The 27,436-nt window shown below is 40.2% G+C and overlaps 1 protein-coding gene across 3 annotated transcripts; it reads right to left on the reverse strand.

Annotated features, from left to right (window-relative positions):
- Positions 1 to 1,481: 1,481 nt before the first annotated feature.
- On the reverse strand, positions 1,482 to 25,873 carry adamts12 (ADAM metallopeptidase with thrombospondin type 1 motif, 12). 3 transcript variants are annotated; one of them, XM_044112862.1, is made up of 24 exons: positions 24,930 to 25,873; positions 24,485 to 24,849; positions 17,707 to 17,884; positions 17,348 to 17,556; positions 17,154 to 17,237; positions 16,526 to 16,650; positions 16,270 to 16,419; positions 15,011 to 15,154; positions 14,389 to 14,533; positions 14,212 to 14,304; positions 13,944 to 14,089; positions 13,689 to 13,858; positions 12,827 to 12,960; positions 12,556 to 12,676; positions 9,817 to 10,061; positions 8,514 to 8,655; positions 8,336 to 8,437; positions 7,729 to 7,847; positions 6,479 to 7,597; positions 5,562 to 5,714; positions 5,203 to 5,379; positions 4,547 to 4,693; positions 4,320 to 4,470; positions 1,482 to 3,739 (listed from the first exon to the last, which is right to left on the reverse strand). In XM_044112862.1, exons 1-24 carry the CDS (start codon positions 25,039 to 25,041, stop codon positions 3,612 to 3,614), a joined length of 4,659 nt encoding a protein of 1,552 aa, XP_043968797.1. In that variant the 5' UTR covers positions 25,042 to 25,873; the 3' UTR covers positions 1,482 to 3,611. The 3 variants fall into 3 exon arrangements, with proteins under 3 accessions (XP_043968797.1, XP_043968796.1, XP_043968798.1); XM_044112861.1 differs by having other exon boundaries at positions 7,729 to 7,939; positions 8,311 to 8,437; positions 24,930 to 25,872; XM_044112863.1 differs by having other exon boundaries at positions 7,729 to 7,939; positions 8,311 to 8,437; positions 24,787 to 24,849; positions 24,930 to 24,963.
- Positions 25,874 to 27,436: the final 1,563 nt, after the last annotated feature.

Here is a 27,436-nt window from a genome sequence, read left to right on the forward strand (position 1 = left end):
CAATATACAGGAGATGTTTTTGGCAAATCTACAACTAATAAAATACACATTTATGCAACATAACCAAAAAAAACCCTACAACAACTTGGCTTCAGATTGCTGAAGTTGTGCTGCCCCAGCTTTTAAGAGTAATTTTATGACCATTTGGGGCTTTGTAGAGAACAAGCTCACAATTGTTTATAAAACCACTCAAATATGGCTTTTCAAGTCAAATGAAATTGTCTAAGTGAAAAGAGCAATTTTATTTGTCATTCAGAGTACTTGGTTAATGAAACACAATTAAAGATGTAGGCATGGGTCATGCAGCTGGGTGGCGTTTGCTTCATCATGACAACATGCAGACACATCCTGCACACACACCATTGGCTTTTAAGACAAGACGCTCCCCTTTGACCCAGTATCGTGTTTCTCCTTCCATTAGTGCTGACTAACTCTTGGTCTCTGGCTTGAATGACAGCAGCACGGAGCATGGAGCAGGGCAAGGTTCTTTCGTGTCAAGTTATCTGGCAGAGACGAGCCCGGGAAAATCTGGGCCGGCTGAACACGATCCTTGAAACGGAGCTGCTGATTCAGGTGTTACACATGCATCAGCAGCATGCCGGCACTCTGAAGCAACAATGACTTTAAAGATGCAAAACAAATAAATAAATTAATGCAAATAAAAATCACAAAGCAAACAGCTACAATGGAAATAATAAGGCAGATTTGTTGATAAATGGATATTTTTATGATTATAGCCCAGTAGCTACATTGGTCAAAATATAAGCAGCATATTATGTAAAACATATTTGGATGAAAAAATGAAATCAGTAAAAGGAAAACACAACTAATAAAATTATTTTTAAAAAGTTTATTTTATGTATTTCATTTACAAAAAGTGTTTTGTCAAACATCCTTTTTATCACGGTTATCAATGAAGACATGCAAAACACATAAACTCTATTGCCCAAAGTAATTACTTACCCATCCAAATCATTAAGTTTAATGTTCCAGGTGAATAAAATCCAGCACCTTGGCATGTAGACTACAAATATTTGTAAAACGGGTCGCTCTAAGGAGTTCAGTGAATTCCTTCACAGAATCTCAACAGGATTCCACCTGTATTTCCTCCCATAAATTCACTACAGTCAAATACTAATGGTATTTCCACATATTGGGAATGACAGCAACTCAGTTACAAAGTGGTAGGTCACACAAAAGGTCACAAAAAAAAAAAAATCAGAGTGGGGTCAGTGGAGGATGATTGCAGAGTTTGCCAACGTGGAGCAGTCAGCAGCTGCAGTCATCCAGACTTCATGAAGCCTTCAGATTGGCTTCACAGAATGAGTTTTCATGGGTGAGCAGCTGCAGCCAAGCATTACATCACCAAATGCAAAGTACAGTGCCAGATGCAGAGGTGTTAAGCAATTATATATATATATATATATATATATATATATATATATATATATATATATATATATATAAAATCATTCTTTGAAGTGACAAACCATGCTTCTTTGTTGAGCAATCCAACTGGTGAGAATAGCCAAGAGAACGGTATTTGCTTGAGTGTATTTTGCAAAGTGTGACTCAGAGGATTTTGTTTTCCAGAACTGGGGTTTGAGCTCTTAGCTCCAAAGAAAGAAACTTTTAATGCTTCAACATACAAAAGCATTTTTAGGAAATGCTCCAGACTTTCTAGTCCTTTTTGTACCAACATGACAAAGCAAACTCTGTAAAGACATAGATGAGTGAGCTAAGTGTGGAACATGCACATGGAACTGATCTTAACCCAACAGATCAAGTCAGTACCACAGTGCAGACCACTGTGATTGACAATGGGTTATGAAAGTGCCTGACCAAAAGAATGTGCTCTGTGAACACTCTTAGATCTTTTCAGAATTAAAGTTGTTGTACATGACATCATTTTAAACCTTTTGGATTTGGAGTGGGATGTCACTCAAGTTTATATGTGTGAAGACAGACAAGAAAACAATTTTGGCAAAGAAGTGTATGAGTGAAGATGGGACGTCCTGCGAACGACGAATTTTTCATCTAGCCTCATGTTTGTCCAAGCCTCTTTCACTCACAACTTGAAGTGAAAGAAACAAAGAGCAGCGAAGCAAAGGAGCTGAAGATGTACAACTTGGTAAACAATTTCATATAATCACAAGTGCCATCTTAAGAGGGACCTGAGAGGGATGACCTGCAACACCTCTGTCTTAGTTTTAAAAGGGTGCAACAAGTCTGAGAGGAGATTGTTGCATTCCGCAGCTGATTTATAAATTTTTGACAATAAGAAAAAAATGGTCTATAAAATGTTTTACATGAACACACAGTTAGTGCTGGCTCTGAGAAAAACAAAACATAATTCAACAAAACACAAATCCAAGTGTTAAAAAGTGTTGACGTCCATCCAAGCAATGTTGGATTGACAGAAAATCTTAATTTACATTCTGTTTTACCAGTTCATTAAAAAACAACATTAAGTATTAGCAGTGAATCATCAGCAGCCTAATTTTAAAAGCACCTTTATTAAGCTGTAAAAGCACCTTTGACTTAGAAATGCATGTTAACAAATAACGAGGCATGGGCCGGCTGTCTGTATTGAGGCATTCCAAGGTTATAAAAAGTTACTGTTTATAATACTTCAAAAGTTGTTCCTGCCACTTAGAACCATTTTATTGGCCAGAGGACGTGCAAGAATTGCCAACATTTTTTTCTGGATGCCTGGACATAAATAAACCCAATTGTTTCTACACACAAATACTCAGCTAACCGAAAGAAAGCTGGCACACTTTTCTGTACAAACAAGAAAGGATACATTTGACAGCTGGGAAATTTATGCTGTTGTGAAAAACTTTTCACGACTTAGTGCCGCGTCTGCAGTGATGCAAGTCCTTTACAGGTCTGTCCTGGTGAAAAGAGAGCTGAGCCTCAATTTACCAGTAGATGGATATTCCTACCCTGATCTGTGGTCACAAGCTCTGGGTAGTGAAAGAACGAGAACACCGATACAAACAGCCAAAACTAGGGTGTCTGGGTTCGGTCAGTTAAGAGGGTTTCAGAGTAGAGCTGCTGCTCCACCACATCAAATGGAGCCAGTTGAGGTGACATCTTGCACCTGGATGACTCCCTGGTGAGGTACTCTGTTAAGAATCTAACTGCAGACTGGCTACATGATCAGATGCCCTGATTAGTTAACCAGCCAAAATCGGCTTATTTTCTATTCTTAGAGAAAGAAATGAACAAACCTAAATCATGTTCAACCTTTTGATTTTTGTGTAAATATGAACTTGTGGAGTCTATTTTGGGAGATTGTTATACCAGCCCATGTCTATGCATAATCTCATTTTCCCCTGGTCTCATGCTCAAATATATTTCTGAAGTTTTCCAAGCACTTTGGATTTTTGCATTACCTGGTTTTGATCCAAAATTTTACTACAGTAAATTTTGAAGAACTGAACATGGTAGAATAAAAAAAACAAAAACAAAAGAAAAGCAGTGACCACTGAGGCAGTCAGTTTGGCTTGCTGAAGTTGCCATTAGCACCATGGTTTCTCAGTCTGTGGATGGCGGTTGTTTTGTACCAGTATTTCATGAACAGATGGTAGGCCATGTTGCAGTCATTATGAGTCCAGTCTTGGTAGCGCCCTGCAGGTGAAGCAACACTGTCTTTGAACCGACCGAAGCATACAGCGACCCAACAGCTTCAGCTTGTCACAGAAGCGGGAGGACATGGTGTTTTTTCTACAAACTGAACAGACAGAAACCAAAACAAAATCTGAAGTCCAATGCATGAACACATTTGCCCTTACATAAGGAAAGGAATGTAACTACACAATCGGGCTAACAGAATGATGAAGCTAAAATTGGCCAGGTCTGGTTATCAGCTGATTTCTCAGTGAATCTCTAATGATAAACAAAGATTAGTAAGCTGTTTGAATTAAAGAAATTAATCATACCATTTTTTATTCAGAACCTTGTGTCTCCTGTTCTTCTCTGAAGGTGTAATGTGATGCTCTGATTTTGTACAGCGCAATACCTACAGTAGGTGCAATGCTGCTTGACATGGTATTACCTGCCATTTGCGCAGCAGTCAATACAGACGTGTCTTAATTTCCTTGGCACTGATTAGTTGTAGTTAGACCAAAAATAAAGCTTGCCACTAAAATTTAATCAGCACTAAATGCCAGCTATTGAGAATTGTTACCTTCACAATGTGAAATTGAGGTGCGAATGTGTGCATGCACAATGTGTGTGGGAACGAAAACTGCTTTTCTGATCAACCTCTTTCACCACCAGAGGAAGACAGGAACACGCTCATGCATACAAACCTGAGCTTTTCTTGCATTCCTGCAAGTTGCATTTCTGGAGTGTCTCTGGTTTAGAAATCTCACAAAAGCGGTTTGGCAAAACGGCCGAATCCTGATCGCTCACGCAGTTGACTGTGCGTTGCTGTTGACCCTCTCCACAGCTCACAGAGCACTAGATATAAGAGTAGTAAGTTAGAAAAAAATCAAACACCTAAACTTTAATTGTGGGCCAGCAGAGTGAGACTGACCTCCCCCCAGCCTTCGGTTTTCCAGTGCGTGCAAGGTTTTAGACTGCACAGTTCAGTGTCGTTTGGCCTGGACGTGGGGCTGCAGCGATGAGGTTCAGGGCAGTACACCAGTCGCTCCCTGATGCCTTCACCACAGCTGGTAGAGCACTGGGAACAGCAAGCATTACTACTTTATTTTTAGATTGTTTCTCCAAACAGCCCCCTTGCCTATACAGAAAGCATTGCAAAATACAAGGATGTACTTTGATCTAAACCATTGTGTTGCAGCTCTGGCTGTATGTTTGGGTTTGTTGTAGTGCTGAATTGTGGACCTCAGCCATAATTTTCAGTGTTTTGCAGTCTTTTAGAAGGTTTTCTATGATTGTCCTGTTTATTTGACCAGCTTCTCTGTCCCTCCTGAAGAAAATTATCTCCACAGCTTGATGCTGCACCGTATTTGACGGTGGGAATAGTGTTTTCACGGGAGCTAATAGGATTTCAAACTCATGAAACTCTTACCTCAGTGTTAATTAAGGATGAAAAATATTTCAGCTAGTCATTTTAACAACAAAATAAATAAAAATGCCATGTCTACAAGCATAAGCAGCACAGATAATGTTCCTAAATATGCCCTGCTATGTTTAATAGCATGTAAAATGAATGTATGATTGTCCTACCAGTCCCCAGGGTGACACAGTCCAGTTCATACAGGGCTTTTGGGGGCAACCCAGGGCGCTTAGGGGTCTGCTGGACACAATCTGACAGTGGAAAGGTCTGAGTGGACGTTTACTCTGAGAATCAACACACTGAACGTCACGGTGCCTCCTTCTCACAGACCCACAGCTTTCCGGACACTGTGGAGAATTCCAACATAACACGCGCCAAACAAAACTATGTGAGTTAAAACAGAGACAAGACAGTTTTTTGTATTTCTTTAGTGACAGAGAATAATTAATAATTAATGTATTCTAGTATTAATTGTAATTAACAAGTTAACTGTGTGACTATCAGTTTCCTGACATCTAAAGTTGCTGACCTTGCTCCAGCTGCCAGTTTGCCAGGTAGCGCATGGTTGCAGATGACATGTTCGTGCAGGCTCAGGTCTCTTCATGTTGGCACAGTCTTCTTCATTCTCTGAACTGCACACCACGGTTCTCCATAGAGCTCCAATCCCACATGTTGTTGAGCACTGGACAGAAATGAGTATCATCTTTAAAAAATATGTTTATGCTTAGCACAACATTAACGCATTACACTTAATGTCAGTGTTTCTGTGGAAATAAAAACATCATACATTTTAATGGACCATATCAAATCTTTGGACATCCTTCTTTTTGGTCTATAATTATTTAATGGCATAAACATAAATGTACCATTATATGTTGGTTTGGCCCACAAACTAGTCTACTGAAAGCTATTTGATTTGCTTTAATATCTTTTTTTTTATTTTGTAATGTCTACTCCGGAACATTCTTCCAATTCCACTTTGGGAACATTTCCAAGACCTGTTGTAGGTTGCTGGTGGATTTCAGGTGGATCTACCAGGATAAAAACATTAAAGTAGAAATTTATGCCTGAAAATATTTCTTTTGTGGAAATAGTACTGTTCATATTACCCTGAACATTCAGTGTGAAGCTTTTTGAAGAGAAGATGCTAAGCCTTGTGGATTAGTTTAATTTTCTTAGCAGTATTTTATGTGTCACTGTTTTTTATCCCAGTTTAAATTTCTCTACAGTTTACACTTTCTGTTAATTAAACTGTGTGAATTTTAAATCTGCGTTAGGTTATCTGCAAAAACAGACTGAGAAGAATAAATCTTGAGCGTGTAGGATAATTAAGTTTCAGTGGATAGATGTTCAGGGTAGGATCATGGAAATATCTTTAATGTAAATGTTTACTGGAATTATGTTTTGCAGACTGAGACAAAAAGTTTGAAATGTATCTTTACACACCTCACTCCAGTTTCCAACAACCCAAAATACATCCATGCTAAGTGGTTCTCTGGCCATCAGGTTTCTTTGGTCACTCGTGGAACTGCTCTGCTGACTTCTTGGTTGCTGGTTTTGGCTCTTGACGTGGCTTCCTTTGGACCTGGGTTGTTTTTTAGCATGAACAGTTTGAGTGGTTTTCTTGGTTGTTGCAGGGGAGCTCTTCAGGTTCATAAATGTCACATGAGGAGGAGCTGCAGTGGTGGATGGTTTTCTTACAGTTGTTACAGGAACTTGCATTGTTTTGAAGATAGTTTTTGAACGGCCCGGGCCAAACTTATTCATGGGAGTGGTTAGAGGAGCACGTTGTTTCCATGGGTGGTATGATTCAACATTTGAGGTGGTGTTGATGTTGGGTAAGTGGTGGGTTGTCCTTGAACATGTGTCAGTACTCGTAAGAGAGAATGGCAAAGCAGTTGTGGGTGGCATTCTAGTTGCATGGTTGGTAAGAGGACGTGCTTGTGGTTTTGGTGTGGTTGTCTGAAGACGAGTCGTTAGAGACGTTACAGTGGTGAAAAAGTCCAGGTCAATAATCTTCTCTTCTTGTTTTGTCTTGTCCTCAACGATGTAATCATATCCTGGGGAATACAGGACCCCATCCTCAGTACTTCCCTCCTCTGTGTCTACATTTTCCTCCTCTCTAACACTTGTTTTCTTTTCTTTATTAGAAGAACTAGATTTATTAGGATAAACTTTCCTCTTTTCATTTTTCATTTTCCTCATCAGAACACTAAAGTCATGATCCTGTGAGACTATAATTTCAGTAAATGCAACTTGAGGGCTTAAAGTGGATTTTGTGGTGGCAGTTGTAGTTTCTTTGGTGGTTGTTGTAGGCACAGCTGTGGAGCTTATAGGTGCTAATGATGTTGAGCCAGGATGTTTAGTAGAGGGAGTTTTATTTGGGTAAATGCGGCGATAAACAGGGGGAAACCCAGGACGTTTGTGAAGACTTGAGTTTGGGCAGCTCTGCAAAGCACACAGTGATTTGGACCTGGGTTTGGTTGAGAGGTCACAGATCTTCTTTGGCACCAATGTGCACGACACGGTGCGCGAGCGAACTCCTCCTCCACATGTGACGGGGCACTAAAAATCACAATAAAAGCAATATCAAGCTGGTGGAGATTCTTGCAATGAAAGTTTTTTATTGGTAAAACTGAGGTTAAGAAACAAGCTGCTACCCAGAAGAAGACAAGCTACCCTTAAAAAAAGCTTACTTCCTCCCAGTTGCCAACAGCCCATTCCTGCCCACATGGCACATCTCTGTTGCATGGCACCACAGGTTTAGGTTTAAGCAGATGCTTGCATTCCACAGGGTGGAGTACCCTCTCCTCCCCTGAAACAGTGCGGACACAAAGAACGGTTCTCTTCCTCAATCCTGTTGATCCACAGGTTTCTGTACAATGCTGCCAACCACCAACCCACCACCTAAGAGCCAGAGAACAGAACAACAAGGTAAGCAAAACTATTCTTACCAAACACATGGAGCTCAAACTATCTTTTTAAAAAATAAGCATGTTCAAGTATTGTTTGTAATGTTCTTCTTTGCACAAACACCATAAAAATGCTGTCAATAATGTTGAAAAGATTTTAACTTTTAGTTTGTATACATGGTGTCTCAATATATATATATAGTACACCCTAAACTACAGAAAATAGAAATGTTTATATCAATATAGACCTTTGAGTTGTGAAGCTGTTATGGTTGCTATTCACAGGTAAAAGTTGAAATCTTGGTTATGCAACAAAAATGGTTGATTTTAACTGCAGAAAATCTACAATGTAATGCGAGGATGCACCTTGCAGGACATTCCATATTTTTACATTTACGGTGTTGGTCCTCTGGACGGCTGTCTAGGTCACACAGAGACTCGTCCACGACACCCACATCTGTTTCAAAACACAGCACTGGCTGGTGCTGCTCTCCTAAGGACAAAAACATTTTTAATTTAGTATATTTTATTGGAAAAACAAAAGCAAGATGTTTCAAAATGAGCCAAACCTAGGCCACAGGTGGCGCTGCAGTCCGTCCAGGCTCCATGTCTCCAGCTGTAAGTGGGTTCATGGACCTCATTTTCTATGAATTTTGTCTTCTTGACGGTGTATTCTATATTTATACCTGGATTCTTCTCCTGAAACAACAACTATAAAAAAAAACCATAATGTAATCAAATAATTCACATTCTTCTCCAACTGATTTTTCATTAGAGCTTTAATTTGGACGATTATAGATTTCTGCTTTTGCTTTTTTGTCACACTTCCGTGTTTCAAATATTCAAATGGATGGAAATAATACGACAACCTCATTGAAGAGCAGATGAGAAAAAAGTCACAGAAATTTATCAATCTGGAAAGTGTTACAAATGCTATTTTTATGGCTTTACGTCTCCAGGAAATCCTAGTGAGAGCTTTTATCCACAAATGAGAAATACAAATATCGAACATCAAAATGTCACCAATAACTCATTCAGGTCACACCGGAATCAAGAACAACATCTAAAGCACATCTGTTTTACATCTGTGGCATGTCATTTCAGAAAAAGATAATCAAACTAATAGAAAAACATGGTGGTGGTGGCATGATGGTGTGGGCTGCGTCAGGATCCTGCTGACTTTCAATCAGAAAAACCTGAAAAGGAATATTCTGCTATCACTTTGTAATCCAGTGGAATTGGATCATTTACCAGAACAATCACCAAGAGCAGACCAGCAAGTTCATCTCTCAATGACGAAAAGAAAAAAAAAAGGATTGTGTAGTGGTCTAGTCAAAGCCCAGTCTAATTGATTCATTTTGGCCCTGAACAGGCAATTGATGCTCAAAAACTTCTTTAATTTAGTGAAAAATTGGCCAAAATTAATCCAAATCCATATTAAAATCTCACTGCCAGATATAGCAAACCTGGTAAGTGAGTGTGTCACAGTCAGTTATGGTAATTAGGGAGTAATTACTATTCTTTTTGTATTTAATATGGTTATATTTATCTGAAATTAAAATTGGTGTAATCTAGACTGATACAAAAAATAAATTCACAGAAGAAATCTGTAAAGGGGCTAAATGCTTTTTCACAGCACTGATTGTGCTTTCCTTCATTTTATTTAGTAAAAATGAATGACCAAGGACTGTTTTGTGGTGGGACTCAATTCAGTTTGATTAGAAAGTGAACTACAAACACAAATTAATTCAGTTTTAACCTCTATAAACAGGACTCTTTTTATGGGTGAAGTGGCACAACGCTGATTATTCTAAAACTTCTGAACTGAAAAAACAGTTGCTTTCATTCACTCCTATGAAAGGGACAACCTACCTGGAGCAAGACTGGCTGCTTGGTAGGTCCAGGTGCAGTGAGGTTCTCCATGTCTCCTCTGCGCTCATAATAGAATGTCGTCCCACCTGCCTCGTACTCGCCGTTCCACTGGATGATGAAGTTCCCATTGAGGAAGTACTCATCTGACCCCAAACTTCTGAGGGCCAGGAAGTTACCTGCCTCCTCGGCTTCCCTCACCAGAATGTCCCGGGCGCCCTCTGGTATCACCCCCATGTCCATGTACCCTGGAGAGTCAGGAGGGGAATCAGAGTCGCACTGAGGTAATGGGATGGCCCACCATGGCAGCTGCCACGCTCACACCCAGACTTTCAGACACCTTCTCTCTGATGTTTAACCCGGGTGGGCTCGGTGTGCATGGATGCCTGGCATCTGTGACTGAATGTGTGCTTATTCGGCACAGAGGGGGTGGGCTGGAGGAGGGGGTGCACTGCCCTGTCTCTGTTTTTTATTGCGTGGGGATGGGAGGTGGGTGGTTTGGGGGAGGACGAAAGCAGCAATGAGCGGGTCTGTGCAGTTTAATGATGTTTGTGGGAAGGTGTGGGCGTGTGTGTGTGTGTGTGTTTGTGAAAGGAGGTGGGGGGATGCTTGCCCTCGGTCTGAGCCTTTTGAAGTCTCACACATCTGGGCCGGTTATCTGGAAGGGATGCAACGTGCAGCAAACACACACACAGAAAGAAAGAGAGATTGCAGGGAGGAAGGTGGGAAGGAGGGGAGCTTTTATTGTTTTAAGGCCTCTTTCACTATGAATCTGTCTTCACGGTATGTTGATTTAGCGCGTGCTTGTCCAAGTGCAGTAAAACCAGACAAAGATGTGTATCTTCAGACAAACATGGGCTTGCATGCATGCACACTTACATCTCAGCACAACAGGACAAACAGCTGCAAAGTGTGGATGAGGTTGATGCCATGGCAATAAAGAACTGTACAATGCTGACGCACTGCCCTGAAATGACCTCTGTGCCTGCAGACATAAATTTTATTTCTGTGCTTTTTCACACTCATCTTAGTAGGTCCATCAAAGCTTTTTTCCATTAGCAGTATGTCTGCTTTGCGTTAATAATTTTATAATCATACAGTCTCCCTCAGCTTGATACAGCACCTGGCCAAAATGTTCACACAACACATTGTGCTATGTTGCAATCGCAAACTTGAATGTGTTTCATTTCGATTTTAAATGATAGGCCAAAACAAAATAATGCATAATTATTATGTAGAAGGGAAACTATATATATGGATTTGAAAACTTCTCCATACAAAAAAAAAAGATCACCCTGTGGAGATGGTGGTACTTTAAGGCAGCATAGTCAGCATGAGCCATCTATCTCTGCAAGCTCAGTCAGATTAGTAGAAGTGACACTTGTCGTGCTGAAATGTGAACATTCACCTACTCTCAAGTCTTTTGCCGAAATTGTCATAGCTGAAGAAAGGAATCATCACAGCATAATGCTGCTACCAGAAAGTTTTACCTAGGCGATTGGTATGTAGGTAAATCGCCTACATTTATGAAGCGTTTTATTAAGTCAGAGGACTCCAAAGCCCTTAGGCTCAGTCATTCACCCATGGAATCGGCACCACCTGGTCCACCGACCACCATAAGCTTGAGGTATTGTCTAATAGCAGGCTGCTACTTTAAGGCATTTCCAATACTGTTAATTTGATTTGTCTGTTGTGTTCTTTGGTCTTTATGATTATTTGTCCACTAATATTCTCTGAGAGCTGCATCCATACTGAAAATGATTTAGGAGATATCTGAAGACAAATGATGGCATTTCATTTATTTGTATCAAAGCAAAGGGGAATCTGAAATCTGAAAACAACTTTTTATATTTTTCTGCCATTTTTGTATACATTTTCTTTGAATCTACAATGCTCTAAAACACATATGTCAGAGTCAAGGCCCGCGAGAAGATTTTCTACGGCCCCTGGGATGATCTTGATTTATTATTAGAACCGGCCCGCAGCAAGCCGGCACCCCGTCTGAAAAAATGCGAGATGCACCCCGTTCGATCCTCGTTCGATCCTACCCCGTTCGATCCTCTAGCGCCGCACCCCCGTTCGATCCTCTGGCGCCGCACCCCCGTTCGATCCTCTGAACGCACGCACCCCGTTCGATCCTCAACGCCGCACCCCGTTCGATCCTCATACAACGACGCACCCCCGTTCGATCCTCACAACGACGCACCCCCGTTCGATCCTCAACGCACGCACCCCCGTTCGATCCTCTGCAACGCACCCCCCGTTCGATCCTCTGGCAACGACGCACCCCGTTCGATCCTCAACGCACGCTCCCCGTTCGATCCTCACAACGCACGCACCCCCCCCCCCCCGTTCGATCCTCACAACGCACGCACCCCGTTCGATCCTCTGGCAACGCACCCTCCCCCGTTCGATCCTCACAACGACGCACCCCGTTCGATCCTCACAACGACGCACCCCGTTCGATCCTCTAACGACGCACGCTTCGATCCTCACAACACGCGACACCCCGTTCGATCCTCACAACACGCGCGTTCACCAAATGCGTCATTTAAAAGAATCTCAATGAACATTCGATCAGTCCGGCCCTCGGCTTGTAGCTAAATTTTTTATTTGGCCCTCCGTCCATTTGACTTTGACACCCCTGCTCTAAAAGAATCTTGTAATCTGACAAAATACAAATAAGGACATGAAAAGGACATGAATAATTTTGCAAAGCACTGCGATTGGCGTTTCACTCACCAAAACCTTGTTGTTCATTATACGTCTTATAAACCGTCTCACAGCTTGTGCCGTCGCCCAGACAGACCCCACAGCGATCCTCCACTGCGTTTGAGTCAATACCAAAGTCACAGCCAACCTCCTACACACAAACACACAAATCACAGCACAGTGGAAGTTTCCACAGAGGATCTTCTCCCTCTGTCAGTATGTAGTTGCTCTGCAGTGTGTCATTATCCCGCTCCAATATAACCCTCCCAGTCCCTACTGGTTTCTTACCCAGGCACACTACCTTGCACACTCCGTTAACACAGATGTTTCTGGACTTGTTGTTCATGAAGCACGGGGTCCCGTCGGTCACCGCGTCAAGCATCTTCTCCGAAAAATAGTCACTAACTGGTCGGCAGTGAAGTTCGCAGGGATTTACTGAGGATGAGCATTAAAAAAAAAAAGAATCACGTTAATTTATTTATTGACTTTTTCCCTCATTACTTTTATTTATAATCATTTATTGCTACTGTTATTATAACTATAATTTTATGCCATACAAATTACTATATGCATACAGATAAACTTTAAAATTGCACTACAAGGCATAACATAAAATGATCTAACTGTCCAATAGATTAATACGGTGATGTCCAAAGTCAGGCCTCAGGGGCCGATATCCTGCCTGTTTCCGTTCCCTCTTTGGTTCAACACACCTAAATTAAATGATTATTTGTTGACAGGCCTCTCCAGGAAGAGATCTAAAACTGACAGGACCCCAAAACAGTAAACAAGTAAGATTTAATTCCAAAGAAATGTTGAGTGACTAAAACATAATTACCTGAAATTGAAGTAACCCAGCTTTATTTTCTATCTCTTATTAAACAGCTAACATTAAAAACTCATCTGATGATACCGCTAAAATTGAATTTGTTTTGTATAAATTGACAATGACTATTACAACCATTTTATATCGACAAACTGCCATGAAAACCCAACAGAATTTGAGTGCAGATGCTGCTTGAATGACAAACTTTCAAGGGTTAATGTTGCCCCCTATTGATTAATACCAAGAACTGCATCTATTGTTGAATTATGTTATGAAACAGAAAATGTAAAAAAAAATAAATAAAATACCCAGTCTGTTTGAGGGTTTCATCACTTACATGGGTTAACAACTGGGATCCACTGGTAGAGCTGGTTGTGATATGGCACTGTGTCAAACTCACTGCACAGCATCTCTCTGAAGGACGGCTTCTCATTCTGACAAGGTTTGGTGTTGCAGGTCCGGTAACGCTTCCTTTCTCCAGTGCAATACTTTCCTCCAAATTCAGGTCTGATGGACAACAGAATATTTTAAATCAACCACACAACAAAGGATTAAAGAAAAAGAAAATAGGAGGTCCAGAGTAAGTTCTTACTTGGGATTGTTACATTCCCTCTCTGCAGACTGAACTCCAGTTCCACAAGTCCTGGAGCAGTAGGACCACTTACCCCAAGGCCCCCAGCCTCCATTCACAGTCTCTGGCAGTTTACCCACAATTACACACTCTCCAGAAATACACCACTAAGTAAGAAAAAAATAATACTGAGATTATTTAAAATTACTTGAGGTGTTTTTGAGAGGTTAACTACGCCCTCCACTTATAAATGAAACCCTAGCATGGCTAAACGTATAACGGCGTTTACCTTGTCTGGTCCACAGCGAGTACCATCTATAGGCGAGTCCAATTTGGATCTACAGCTACCATTCACTGAACACCAAAGAATCTGGCAAACATTCTGAAATAAAAAGGCAAAAATCAACATTAGTAACATCTGTTTTCTGAAGAATTTAATGTATAGTTTAATTTGAACAAGACTTACATCCACCTCTGGACAGAAAGTAGCATTTGGACCATACTGGAGCTGGCACTGATGATGGGTGGTGTAGCGGACACCAAGACGGGCCAGAGGGGTAGTCAGGTCTCTCTTGGATGGACGGTCATCCAAACAGAAACCCCAGCCACGACTAAGGCAAATTAATATGAGGTCAATTATTTTGTTTGGGAGAAGAAGTAAATGGTCTCTGCACATACAAATATGGGCACAAACTTTCTCATCTGACTGTGCTGAAGCTGGAAAAACATATTGTAAGATTTAATCAGAATTATCCAATTCATCTTTAGCACAATTCTTCCTAAAAATTCTAGAGTTTTAATCTTCCGTGTCCCCTGTAATTGTCGTCATTTTGTTTGTTCTTCTTTCTCGTCTCAAATGCCATAAAGTGGTGGTTTTATGGCTTGACTTCCATCATGCATAAAATATCAGCACCAACACATTCAGGTAATCCAGGAGTACTATGGACCCAGTAAGAGACGTAAATGCTTCTTCAGAAAATTTACTTGCCCCACAAAAAAAAAAATGAAAAAAAAAAAAAAAAAAGAAATTCTTGTCAGCACTTCATAGTGAGTGGTTTTAGAATAATGAAGTTCTGATTCTGCCTTACTCGAGGAAACGTGTGATGTACTCTTTGGAGCAGGACGACCAAGTAAGAGGTGAACTGTCATACATCAGTTGCCTTGACATTATGAACGGGTGTTTTGTTCCCACCTCACAGTCATTCCCTTGGCCGTCATGATGAATCCCAAAACTGCAATGAATCACAAATTAGCACAACTTAAATAAAGACTGCAAAGGCTTTAATACAAAGGCTTTGTTTGTTTACTGTACTTATTTAGCATCTATGCACCACAAATCTGGAACAAACTTCCAGAAAACTGTAAAACAGCTGAAACACTGACTTTCTTTAAATCTCAACTAAAAGCCCACTTGTTTAGAGTTGTACTTGAAACGTAATCAATTACAACATTTTTGACAGAACCTGACTTAAAGTTGTGTTTTGATTGTTGATTCTTTGTTGCATTGTGTTTTTGTGTCTGATTTGATGTAAAGCACTTTGAAATGCCTTGCTGCTGAAATGCGCTATACAAATAAAATTTGATTGAAATTTGATTGATTGATTATTTGGCAATGATCTCATTACAGAGTAAACCAGGAAGTTTACATAGGGCAAGACAAATCTAATAATGGACATAGCTTTAATTTGGACTGATTTACAGAAAAACTAAGGAACAATCAGTGGAAAACTATATTCAAAACAAGAAATATATTTATAGAATCAGAGGAACAAATGCAAAGAAAGAAGTGTTCATGCAACTTTAAAACAAATAGAGTTGTAAGATATGACAGAAATTAACTTTTTACTTTAATGGGAAAGTCCAAAGCTAAAGGAGACATTTTCTGAACATTTTAGGTTTTTCAGTGAGCTGTTCATAAATGCTGCCCTAATTTTAGTTATAGTCCCTATGACATTGTAATGCTTACTTTTCAGCAGTACGAGAATCATTTGGATGTAAAATAAAACTGGTCTGGGTATATTGTCTTGAGAAACTCCACATGTAAGCTTTGTTTTCTAAAATTTATTTTTATTGTTCTATTACATAAATGTTATATTTTTCAGCGATTTGATTAATGAGTAGTGTTTTTCTCTTTTTCTCATTTTATATATTGTACATTGTAACAATTATCTCTCAATAAGCTGACTTTCTAACTGGGAATCATCCTTTGAGAAAAAATACAATGTACAGCACTCTTGTTTATCCATACCTTCATGTCTAGTGAAATAATACTGTTAACTACATATTGGTACTTTATTCTTGTGATGATTCTCTGTTTGGTACTTTACAGGTATTAAAATTGCACTACCTATGGCCCATTTCATGAGCAACAGTGAAGGCGACAGGCAATCCTGAATCCTCGTTGATGTTGCAGCTGCGGTGGGGTTGACACATCCCAGATAGATGAGAGAGACCCAGAGTCTCACATGGCTGGTTCATTCCTGCACAAATATCTTTCCTTTAGAGGGAAACAAATGTGAAAAATTATTACACATACTGCCTCACTTCACATAGGGAACATGTACAGAACACAATGTGACTTAAAGGAAAGACTTGACACTTGCCTTGTGATCAGAACAGCCAGATCGTGGTGAGCTGGGTGAGTGTCACTCTGAGGATTCAAGTTTTTCTGCCATGCACAGAAACTGGACAGAGTAGTGTCTGCATGGTGAGCAATCTTCAATCCTTTCTGCAGCAAATATGAGAGTTTGACCAAAAAAATCACCACATTTTAAACTCTTTTTAACTTTTTCCATTTGTAAGTAACAAGAAAAGCCAAAGGATTATTTACACATTATTTATTTAGTATTGTCAAAATCTTTGACAATACTACTCAACGCTCAGTTCACACAAGCAAAGTTTAATACAATCATTATTTATTAAATGTCAAAGAAAATTTATCCATCCATCAATCAACAATAAATCCCAATAAATATGCTGTCTGTGATTTTGTACATATCATTTGTCCCCAACCCTCTGTTATGCTGCACACAACTCCCTCTTGGATGGTTGTTTCAGCAGGTCTTTAAGAAGCGGGCCACCTGCCCTCTCTCTTTTAAAGTATTACACTCACTGATGAGTGAACTAGAGTTAAGCATGTGATATAAAGTTGCGTGCTTAATAATGTAAGCACTTATCAAAAAAATCACAAAAGCATAGTTGAGTATTTGGAAAACTTTAGATTATTTCTACCTCTTCTCCTTGAAGCAGAATGAGGCGGACCAAGATAACATGGATGGCATTTCCAATACTGGCATCATGAAATATTCCAGCAACCTGTCAGCATAAAAATGACCCGTGATGATAAAAAACCCCCCCCAAAAAACAGCCTGTGCAGTTATGACAACACGTAATCAGCTTAAACGGAAGAAAAAAAAGTTCTTTACCATGTTCATGATGGTGAAAATGTAGGACTCAACATTGTCGCTGCCATGGTATTCTATGAGTTTGGAGTCAGCCACCACCATGGTCTCCACCCATCGCTCTCGGCTGACTGATCGCTGCGAGCGGGACTGAGCCTGAGCCTCCCCCCTCTGCTGCTCCCTCTCCCATTCCTCCCTCTCTTTTTCCACCTGGTGAGAGTCACTTGGAGCATCTAAAGCACGCATAATGAAACGCATAGCTTAGAGCACACTTATCCTAGGTTGACTCAGGTGCAGGCTGAGCACAAAAAAGGAAGAAAACTCATTTACAGTTTCACACACACCTGCAGTTGTATATACACACACTGAGTGAAAGGACACACCTTGAACTCCACAGAGGCTGGGAGTGTGTTTGGACTCCAGGCTGCGTTTTTGTCTATGCTTTTCGTCAGTATGCCTTGGATAGACAACGTGTGGTTCTGGCATCCCTGCAGGATCACTGGGCAATTTCTGGGCAGGTTCGATGAAGAAATGCCCCTCCGGCAGGGAAAAGAATCCTCTCTGCAGCAAGAGAAAGAAAGAAAAAAAACCCACGACAGCGTGGCAAGTTTGGGCTCAGATCATTCATTGAGATGACTCACACATCCCAAAGCAAGCAAAGCTTAAATAGCTCTTTTTGGAGCATGATTAATTGTTTAACAAAAGGAATAGAGAAAAACCTGTGTCAAATAAAATATTAAGTCTCATTTTCATACATGGAAACAGAACTCTGGTAGAGATGCCAAACAAATCATCGTTAACTACAAAGTTTCACTGAAAGCCAGGAGGGCAGATGATCCCCATCTTAAAAACCTGCAGAAACAACCAGCCCACGTTATTTCCATCTGGCTGAAATCTGTCATAAGCCAGCAGATCAGAATATGAACCTTTTTCTTCTCCTCGGGCAGCAATGCAACAACTCCTTTGAAAGTATGTTGTACATGTTCTTACAGGTGGAGGCTATTTAAACAGAAACACAAATTGCTCCTGCAAACAAACAATAACATGAAGAAATTGATTCGACATAGCGGCCCATTTCTTTTAACCACACTTCAAAAAAGGAAAGACGAGAGCACATGACATGGCAGATGAGGCAGGTGTGCTCTGATTCTGATAAGTTGACAACAAGAACATAGCAGCTCATTGAAACATCCTTAGAAATATCCACTGTTATGATAATTTGGGGTTTGAGTTTAAGTTTTCTTTGGTTTATGTTTTGCACTGCATGAAAGGTATCCACATAAATGTGAATTTCCAAGGAAGTTCAGGTAATGGCTGAAATTTTAAACCTTCTCCAGCAGATCAGATGGAAATGACCAGGAATTGACGTAAAATTTTTGTTTCAACAGTTCAAGAACTCAAAAACAATGACAGGTCCCCTCCTGCAATGCTAGACCATCCACTTTTCTTAATCCTACTGGAAAAAAAACAAAACAAAGAATAATTCTTAATGAGAAAATCAACGGTGAGAAGAAAGTCTTTATCAACAAAGATGAAAGCCAAATCTTTTTTTTTTTATGTCATAAATTTCTTGGACTTCTTTTCTTGTTCCTCATCTAACCAGCTGTTCCAGCACTGCTCAGCTTTCTAAGTCATTTTAAAAGTTATACATGTGTTTCTTGGAAGAAGAGGCAAAAGAAATGGGAGGATGCTCCTTCAGCAGTCTGCATAGCTATGACTCTGTATCCCACTGGAGTTCAGTAACTAGAAATCGACACTCCCTTTGGAACGAAAAAAATTTCTCCATCTGCTACACTAAATCCAAAAATTTAGGTTTCCACATGTACTGAACAGATGCTCTGCTGGATGCAGCTGAAGTGCTCTGTAGTGTTTTCACTCTAAACCACAGTGAGAAAACAGCGGTGAAAAAGGTCTGTTTATGCTGGAGGTTTTGGTTGTTTTTCTATAAAAATATTAACGCTGAAGCATGGTTTCTTCAGCAGCAACTCAGAGTGTGGGCCTTCAGCCAAACATCCCAGAGTTGTGGTGGACTCATCTCCAAAGCATGCTGGCTGATATGTCTACAGTCAGTAGGAACAGTTTCTCACAAGCTCTGTGCAACAAACACTCAGCTGACTGAGCAGTTCCTCTATATCTCGCCCAAACACTCTGTGCGACAGTAATAACAGTCTTATCTCAGCTGTAAGGGCTGAACACCCGACAAAATATTATTGGAAACCTTGTTAATATAAACTGCTTTACATACCTATTCATACCACTTGAACTTGTTCACGTTTTGTCATGTTACAGCATAAAACAGTGTATTTTATGTTATAGACTTACACACGGACACAAAGAGAAGAATTGTGAAGTGGAAATACAAGGAAAAATGGGCTTCCCAATTATTATGAAAATGTAATCTAAAAAATGTGGCATGCAGTTACATTTAGCCCCACCGCAATCATTAGTAGAACCAGATTTCGCAGCAGTTACAGTTTGGTCTGTCTTTACCAGCTTTACACATCTAGAAATCTAGACACAAAAATTTCTGCACAGTCTTCTTTTGAAAAAAGATCAAGCTCAGAGTGTAGAAGGAGAACATCTTGACATTGATTTTTACAATTTACCACAGATTTTTGTTGTGGTTTAAGCTGCGATACATTGTGATTTCTGGTCCATTTTCAACCAATTTCAATGTTTGCATGTGTACCCAACATGTTGGATTTCCTTAACAATGACTTTTTTCACCACTCTCCTGTAGAAGCCAGATTTCTAGTGTGCATTACTAATAGTTTTCTAGTCAACAGAAGATGACCTTTGAATCTTTACAGCTCCTCCAAAGGTGTCATGAGCCTCTTGACTATTAATTAACACCTGATGATTAAAGTGGACAGTCATGCATTTGTGCATTAATTGCATTAATAGTTTTCCCTGTACTCCATTTCCTAATTACCGTACATATGGAAGAGTTGTTAAAGTCCAGAAAATTTTCTTATATTCTTGCTTTAAACTTTATCTCAGACCTGAACCCTTGTTTGGCAGTGACTGTGATCATCTCCTGGTCCTGCTCCCTGAGTTTTAAGACTTCCGCTGAGTCCCAGCAGACAAAGGCAGGTGGTGGTCTGCAGAGCAACCAGTAAGGAATGCTACAAAGAGACACATTAAGAAGTCAAACTGCTGCTCTGTATGATGTGCATGAAACATCCAGGCATAGTCACTCTGCCTGCACTGGGTGTTTATAGTGTTAATGGTGATCTTTAAATTACTATACTGTACACAGATCCTTTGTGATCTTTCTGATCTTCATGCACAGACAACCTGAAGCCATGTGAGCAAAGTCTTTATTTTCTGTTTCACCATACATGGAGAAATGCTTTGCTGCAACTCTGAATTCTGAATGTTCTGTCAACTTGGACAGTATTTCACTTTCCCCTTTCCAACCTCTGTTCATTAATCCTTTTCCTCTGACCTGAAAGGAAGCATGCTGTTTGGGTGTGAGGTGCCAGAGCCATAGGAGGTTACCATAACATGGATCTGTGCTCTAAATACACCAGCCATGTGGAACTGCTTTACCCCTGTTTCCTGCTTCTGTGGGCTAGAAGTGGCCGAGTGGACCTGAAATAGAGTGGCTGCCGTAATGCAAACTGTGTCCTCAGTAGAGATTAAATGGGACACAAGGAGAGGTGGGGGCTGATGGTGCTCATTACTGTAACATGATGAAGCACAAACTTGCACTTACTGAAGGTAGATTAAGGGCTGCACCAAACAAATTTGCCTCTGCATTCCTCTAAGTTCAACGTATAATTAGGGGATGAGGGTTAATTTTTGGAGGTCAAAAACCTTACTGGCATTTTTCATTTGCATAAATGCACAGAATTTTTCATCTAGGTGAGGGAAATAATGTTATAATAGGTCTGAGCTTGCATGTACTTGCCTTGTGCATTGCCTGCGGGCATGCAAAAATACTCATGTGAGTTCCCAACAAAAACAGCTAAAAACAGATTAGCTTATTCTCAGTTCAACAATGTGGTTCAAGTGTTCAGCAAGAGTAAGGGGGGCCTGCATGATGCAAAAACACACGGTTTTAGAGTAAGTATAGCTGAGTTAGCAGCAGTAAAACTTTGTTTGTTTGAACTGCAGAGCAATTAAGTCTCCAGCCAGACGCAGAATGCTAAAATGACAGGATGTAGAGGTGCTAATATAGTAGCTTGGGCTATGATGTGGCTTCACACCAATAAGGAACCATGATCCAGTTATGTTACCAGCTTTATACATTGCATACATTTTCAAACATTCATTATTACCCAGAGGAACTGAATGTGAGAAGGTACTACTCCAAAAGACAGACTGTATTTTCTTCAGTCTGCTCACTGGTTCAAACTTCAGGTTTAGGTCATGTGTGATTGAAAGAGGTCAGTCCTAAGAATTAACAGCAAATTAGTTTGGGTTGTTTGTTCAGGACGTTTGCACCTTTTTTTCCAAAACTGACAAAGATACACATGTTGAAATCAGTAAAAATTATATAGATTTTTTTTGCTGGTTAGTCAGCAGATGCAGAGCAGCCATTCTTCGTGCTAAACAAATCAATGAGGTTTCTGCAAATGTCATTTTCTGGGGGGTAGGGAGAGGAAATCATTTTATTTTTTTTACAGTCAACTTCTCTTTTCTTTGTTGAGCAAATGTGTCGTGGCCATTGTAGCTGTTTGCTAGAATTCAGTAGAGCATCATTTTCTCATCTTCCTGATAGAAGTCTTTTCAGGTTTACAGCAACTAGATATAAGAAAACCTTAATAATATGACGAACAGAAATTGTAATGCACAACATAAGTAAGCTGATAATTAATCACCTTTTATGAACAGAAAAGCTAATTTATGTTTGACCCACAGTTCACTGGTCAGAGCTGATCAAGGTAAATCTGGCTCACTGATTGGTGCATCGCTGGTCTTTATTGTTCCCTCTTGTCTAACAATGACACACTAGACTGTAGACAGGAAGTGTCATTGTAATTATCTATAAAATAAAAACAATAACTTAAAGAGCTCACTGTGTCACTGTGTCAGCTGACAACTCGACTATTAGAACAACTTGAATTTTAAAAAAGTGGAATAAAGAAAAATTTTCTGACATGTGTCATTGTTCTTTTACCTGTCATCAGAAATGTCTACCCAGTGCCAGATAAGTAAAGATCCCCATTTCCATGTATCCAGTTCCTCTTTCTCTGCCTCATGAGGTTGAATGGCCTCCTTGCAGCTGGCAGGACTTTTCTGTCTGGCTGAGTCTTGGTGTTTGATGGTTTCTGTGTGCTTTCAGCTGCTGTAAACTTTTACCCAAAGTTCTGTACAGTGCTATACATCAACCTGCAGCAGATTAAGGATGACAACTAGAACATTCGGATTTGTACAAAGAGTACTTTAAACACTGTAAGACTAGAGAGGCCAAATTTAACATTACGTAAGGCATCCTTTTCCTTGGAGCAAGATGAAAAGTCGGTCAAAGACATACATTTTCCAGGCTCCTGTCATCATTTCAGTCTCATTATGAGTCATGTGTGACAAGTTAAGAAATACAAGTCAGGGAGACATAACACAATTTACAGAAGCGTAACTGAGAAATGGTTGGATGAGGAATTCATGTTGTGACACAATGGAGCAATACACTCACACACTGAGGCAGACTTCAATACAAGAAGTTAGAACATCACTTTTTCCCACAGACCAAATGTTCATGTTCTTCATTCATGCTCTCTTTGGTTGTTTGTATAAACCTTGTCATAATAAATAAGGTATTTATGGTGAGTAAAGGCTTTACAAAGTATATTTGATACATAAATCTAGCTTGTGATTCCTGTAAACGTTTTATGGAATATTATTCCTAGAAATCTGTTGTCCAGCTGGCTTTTTCATCTGATTAGAAACACTACAGCCAAAGTAAGTAACCTGCTTCTTTCTTCAGAAGAAAGAAGGGTTTCCTGGGTCTCTGTCTGTCACACCTTATTTTCCATGCAATAAAATATGCCAGAAGCTGTTACAGAAGCCCTATTCCGAGCACAGAACAAAGAGACACTGCATGCTCAGATGGAGTTCATGAAGACATTCTGTAAGTACAGAGAGCAGCAATAAGAGTGCATGAATGCTAAAGGGTGCCGGTGAAAAGGAAAAGATGTGAAGCAGCAGTCAGTGAGTCTGCAGAACAGACCTTATGCAAATAGTGTCAGAAAGGCTTTGAAGAGCAAACCGACAAACACTGTCAGATAGAGGAGTCTGCTGGCTGCCTGGGGCACATATCTGCTTAGAGTAGGTGTGAGCTGGCTACCTGCAGCAAGGAATGCAGGGTTTTAAAACGTCCAAAACCTCCAACATTTCTCATCATATGTTCCACCAACCCATCCATTTTCTTCTAGAGAGCCGAGATCAGATCACAGGGGTAACAAGTCCAGGAGGAGAACCAACACACCCCTTATTCTAGCTGATTCTGGGTAATCCTAAAGAAATCAACATTCCTTTGCTGCGTTCTGGGTCTGCTTCAGGTACTTTAATAAATCCATAAATTGTTTTACTTTTTTACTAGACTCTTTCTTTACCACCACCATCCAGAGTAGTGTCTGCATTACTGCAGACAAAATCCCAATCCATTTGTCCACCTCCTGGTCCATGCCATGATCACTTGTGAACAAGTCACCTTAGGCATATCAAGATACTTGATCTTCTCATCTGCTAGGAGCACAGGATGACCCCCGACCTAAAAGAGGCAGTGCTCCCTTTTCTATTTGAGAATCATTCAAAACAACATATCTTGCTTTGGGACATCCCATTATTTCTACAATTTAAAGTCCTTTTGATTACATGCCAAAGGTGCAGCCCGTGCAACACATATAGCAATGCAGCACTCATCATAACCTGCCTTTGGCTGCACACTGCTGGTCAACTGGCTGAAAAAAAGACAACTGCGGCCTTTTATGGTTACAAAATGGAGCCTGAACCAACAACATCATTCATTTTAAACAGGCAACACTGCTTTAAAACTTCAATTGACAAATTCTGACTGCAGTCTGGACAGTTCTGTAATCAGACATCAGCCAGATATAACTAAAACTAACTAAACCACATTCTTTCTCTGATGAATGAAACTGGGCTTAAAATAAACTACTTTTAGTCCTACACTAGTCAGTAAAATAACCATACCAGTCCTCTGCAGGTGCTGATGGCAGCCGTTCCTTTAACATCAGGGGCTTCCACCGTGCCAAGAAGGTGGCAGGAATTCCCCTCAGACAGGACAGGCTCAGCCCTGCTGGCACTGCCATTTCTCCTCTCCAGGACGTATTCGGTTGACAGCAGGTGGTGGTTTTTGGTCAAATTGAACATTAATGTTCGACCATTGTAGTTGAGCTTGTAGTAGACCTGTCCCTCTGGAGAAAAGGACCGGAGCGCACGCCTGGATCTCCCGGTCTTGAAATGGTGAGACACGGAGTGGGAGACAAACTCACCGTCAGCGCTGATTCTCACGGGATGGACGATGGATGGATCTGAGCCAGACTGAGACAAATGACCTATAGAATAGTAAAGTGAACTGTTGAATGCACTCTGCAGAGATTTTCGCAAAAAGTTGCTTCCATGCAACCACACTGACCTTGCTCGTTAGAGAGGGAGAGGAGTCTGGCAGATAGCTCATCGTGGCCCGCTGCCAACATGAAAACAAAGTGCAGCCGAAAGAGAAGCGAGCACTCCAGCGGACATAGCATATTTCATAAGAACCAAAGTGGAAACCCGGGAGAAGAGTCAGCTGCATCGGAGAACCAGGCTGGTTGGAGGAGTCGACCTCTTCGATCCTGCACTGCTCCGGGTCATGACATGAACAGGCTCAGATTCCGATTGTGTAGGGGGACACGCTCCGAGGAGGACTGGCAGCCCGATCAGGGTTTTAGGGGAGAGAAAGCTTCCTTCTCGGTGGAGGACGGAGGAGGAGGAGTATCTACTTTCCTCCCAGGAGCGTGGGGGAAGCAGAGAAAGAGGGTTCCCTCGTTTGAATGGACCAGGTCTGCTTCTTCCCTCCTGTTCAGACAGGTCTGTTGATGCAGCAGTGCATCTTCAACACGTGTCAACGCTCAAGCAAATGAGTTAAGTCATTAAGGCGCCAATATGCAACATGCAGAAATTAAGTTTTATTCCAATGCCTTAAAGAGCGCTAACCTAAAACTATGCAGAGAGAGAGAGAATACAATATTAAAAATATGTTAAAATTCTTTTATAAAACACTAAAATCCGAGCATCATGCTTTGTCAACACTAGTAAATCCTGAAATATTTGGCACGTATCACAGCTTGTAAACATTTTCACACCAAGCTAAAGGCTTTTAATATTTGCTTGGGGGGATTTTCTTTCATTGTTACATAAGGTTCTCTCTTTTATGAAATGCATTTTTGTTATTCAGAGAGCTGCCCCCAGATGCTTGATGTGTTAGTGACAGCATTTAAATGACATTGAGGTGTTGTCTAGCTGTGAGCCATCTCACAATTTCTAAATTCCGATTTTTTTAAATTTATATTTTTTCACTTCACATATTTATCACTGACAAAACTGTTTAACACTTTCTATCTGGTAAAAATGTATTCTCTTTAATTCATTGAGTGTTCTGATTTGATTTTTTTTAATTGATTGTTCCAGATAAAAAAAAAAAAAGCTAAATTGTCCTCTGTCATCTCAAACCCTCAGTTGGTGGTTGCAGATATTTGTGCTGAAACAAGTCCTGTTGGAGAGTTCTTGTTGAAGAAGAGTTCGCTTCACTGTTGCTAAATACATGCTAAGTATGAGGGATTATTGTAGAGTTAAAAGTGAGCGATTGTCCACTGTAGCAACAACCTTGTTTCGGAGGAGAGGTTGCTGCAAAGTAAGTGGCTTGATGCATTCTCCCTAAAGTTCTGTGATATGAATCTTTTCAGTAATTTGCTAAATTAACCAAACTTGCCTGCAGTGCTTTATGACATGGATTGAACTGGAGCGTATGCAAATGCTTTTGAATCTGTTTGCATCATTGGAATCACTCTTCTATGTTTCTGTATATAAATGTTATTTTTTTTTCATGAAGTGGCTTTGGATTGTCACTATAAATGTAAGCTGAACTGAACTGAATTAAAGGCTTTGTTCAGTTGTACTGTCTGAAGGCTGTAATCCCCTTCAATACTCATACTGCTGTAGGTCAGCTTGTGTGATTTATTTGCGGCTCAAAAGCCACAGAGACATGACACACTGGGCTCACTCTATGACAAACACAACGGCAGACAATACAGTCAACTCATAAATCTGCAGCCTGATGGCAGCACTCTCTGGTCTGTTTATTTATTCTTCCAAAGTACAAAAGAAGTTGGCCTATGAGTTTGTGGTTATGGACCTACCACAGACTTATCTCAATGTTGTTGCAATTTGGCTGTAGCTCAATTGTGAGTGAAGAAGAATCTGACTACATTTTGGACTGGTATTTTGAAGAAAAAGATGTGAAAATGCTTTCTTACAAAATTGCTTCATACTAGAAAGAAAATAACTTTTCTGTCTGAACAACACCTCCCATTCTGACCCTAACGGACACAATGTTACAACCAGAATTTATCTCTAGAGCGATAAACTTTAGCCTGCTTGTAAAAAAAGCAATGATATCAATGCTAATAGGCCATACATGGGAGTTCCTCTAACAAGAACCAGTGCAGACAATATGTAGCAGAAGTAAAGATTTCTTCGCATGAAAACTTGGGATAAAAGCAGCTATATTTAAACTAACAGGCAATTTCCTTCACTGGAGCTAACACACCCACAGCATTATAAAACAAATAGCATGTTGTTGTCTGGTGATATATTACAGGCATGGATGCCTTATTTTAGGAAAGGGAAAACTTTGACTGAGAAAGCCATATTAAAGTTTTGTTCTAAATGTTTTATTGGTTGAATGGATGTCAAATGTTTAGACAAAGAGGTTTAAAATTCTTAAATAATATGTGCTTTTCCAGGTCACATTTCTACAAATATGTCCAGTTTGTTCTCTGGATGTACAATAATTCCAGTATGAATTACCATCCTATTGCTCACAGAGACCAAACCCAATCTAAACTGACCCCTTTATGTCCCCCAGTTACACCAATGTTCATC

This window comes from Gambusia affinis, linkage group LG03, assembly GCF_019740435.1.
Source record: "Gambusia affinis linkage group LG03, SWU_Gaff_1.0, whole genome shotgun sequence".
In the NCBI taxonomy this organism is placed as follows: domain Eukaryota; kingdom Metazoa; phylum Chordata; class Actinopteri; order Cyprinodontiformes; family Poeciliidae; genus Gambusia; species Gambusia affinis.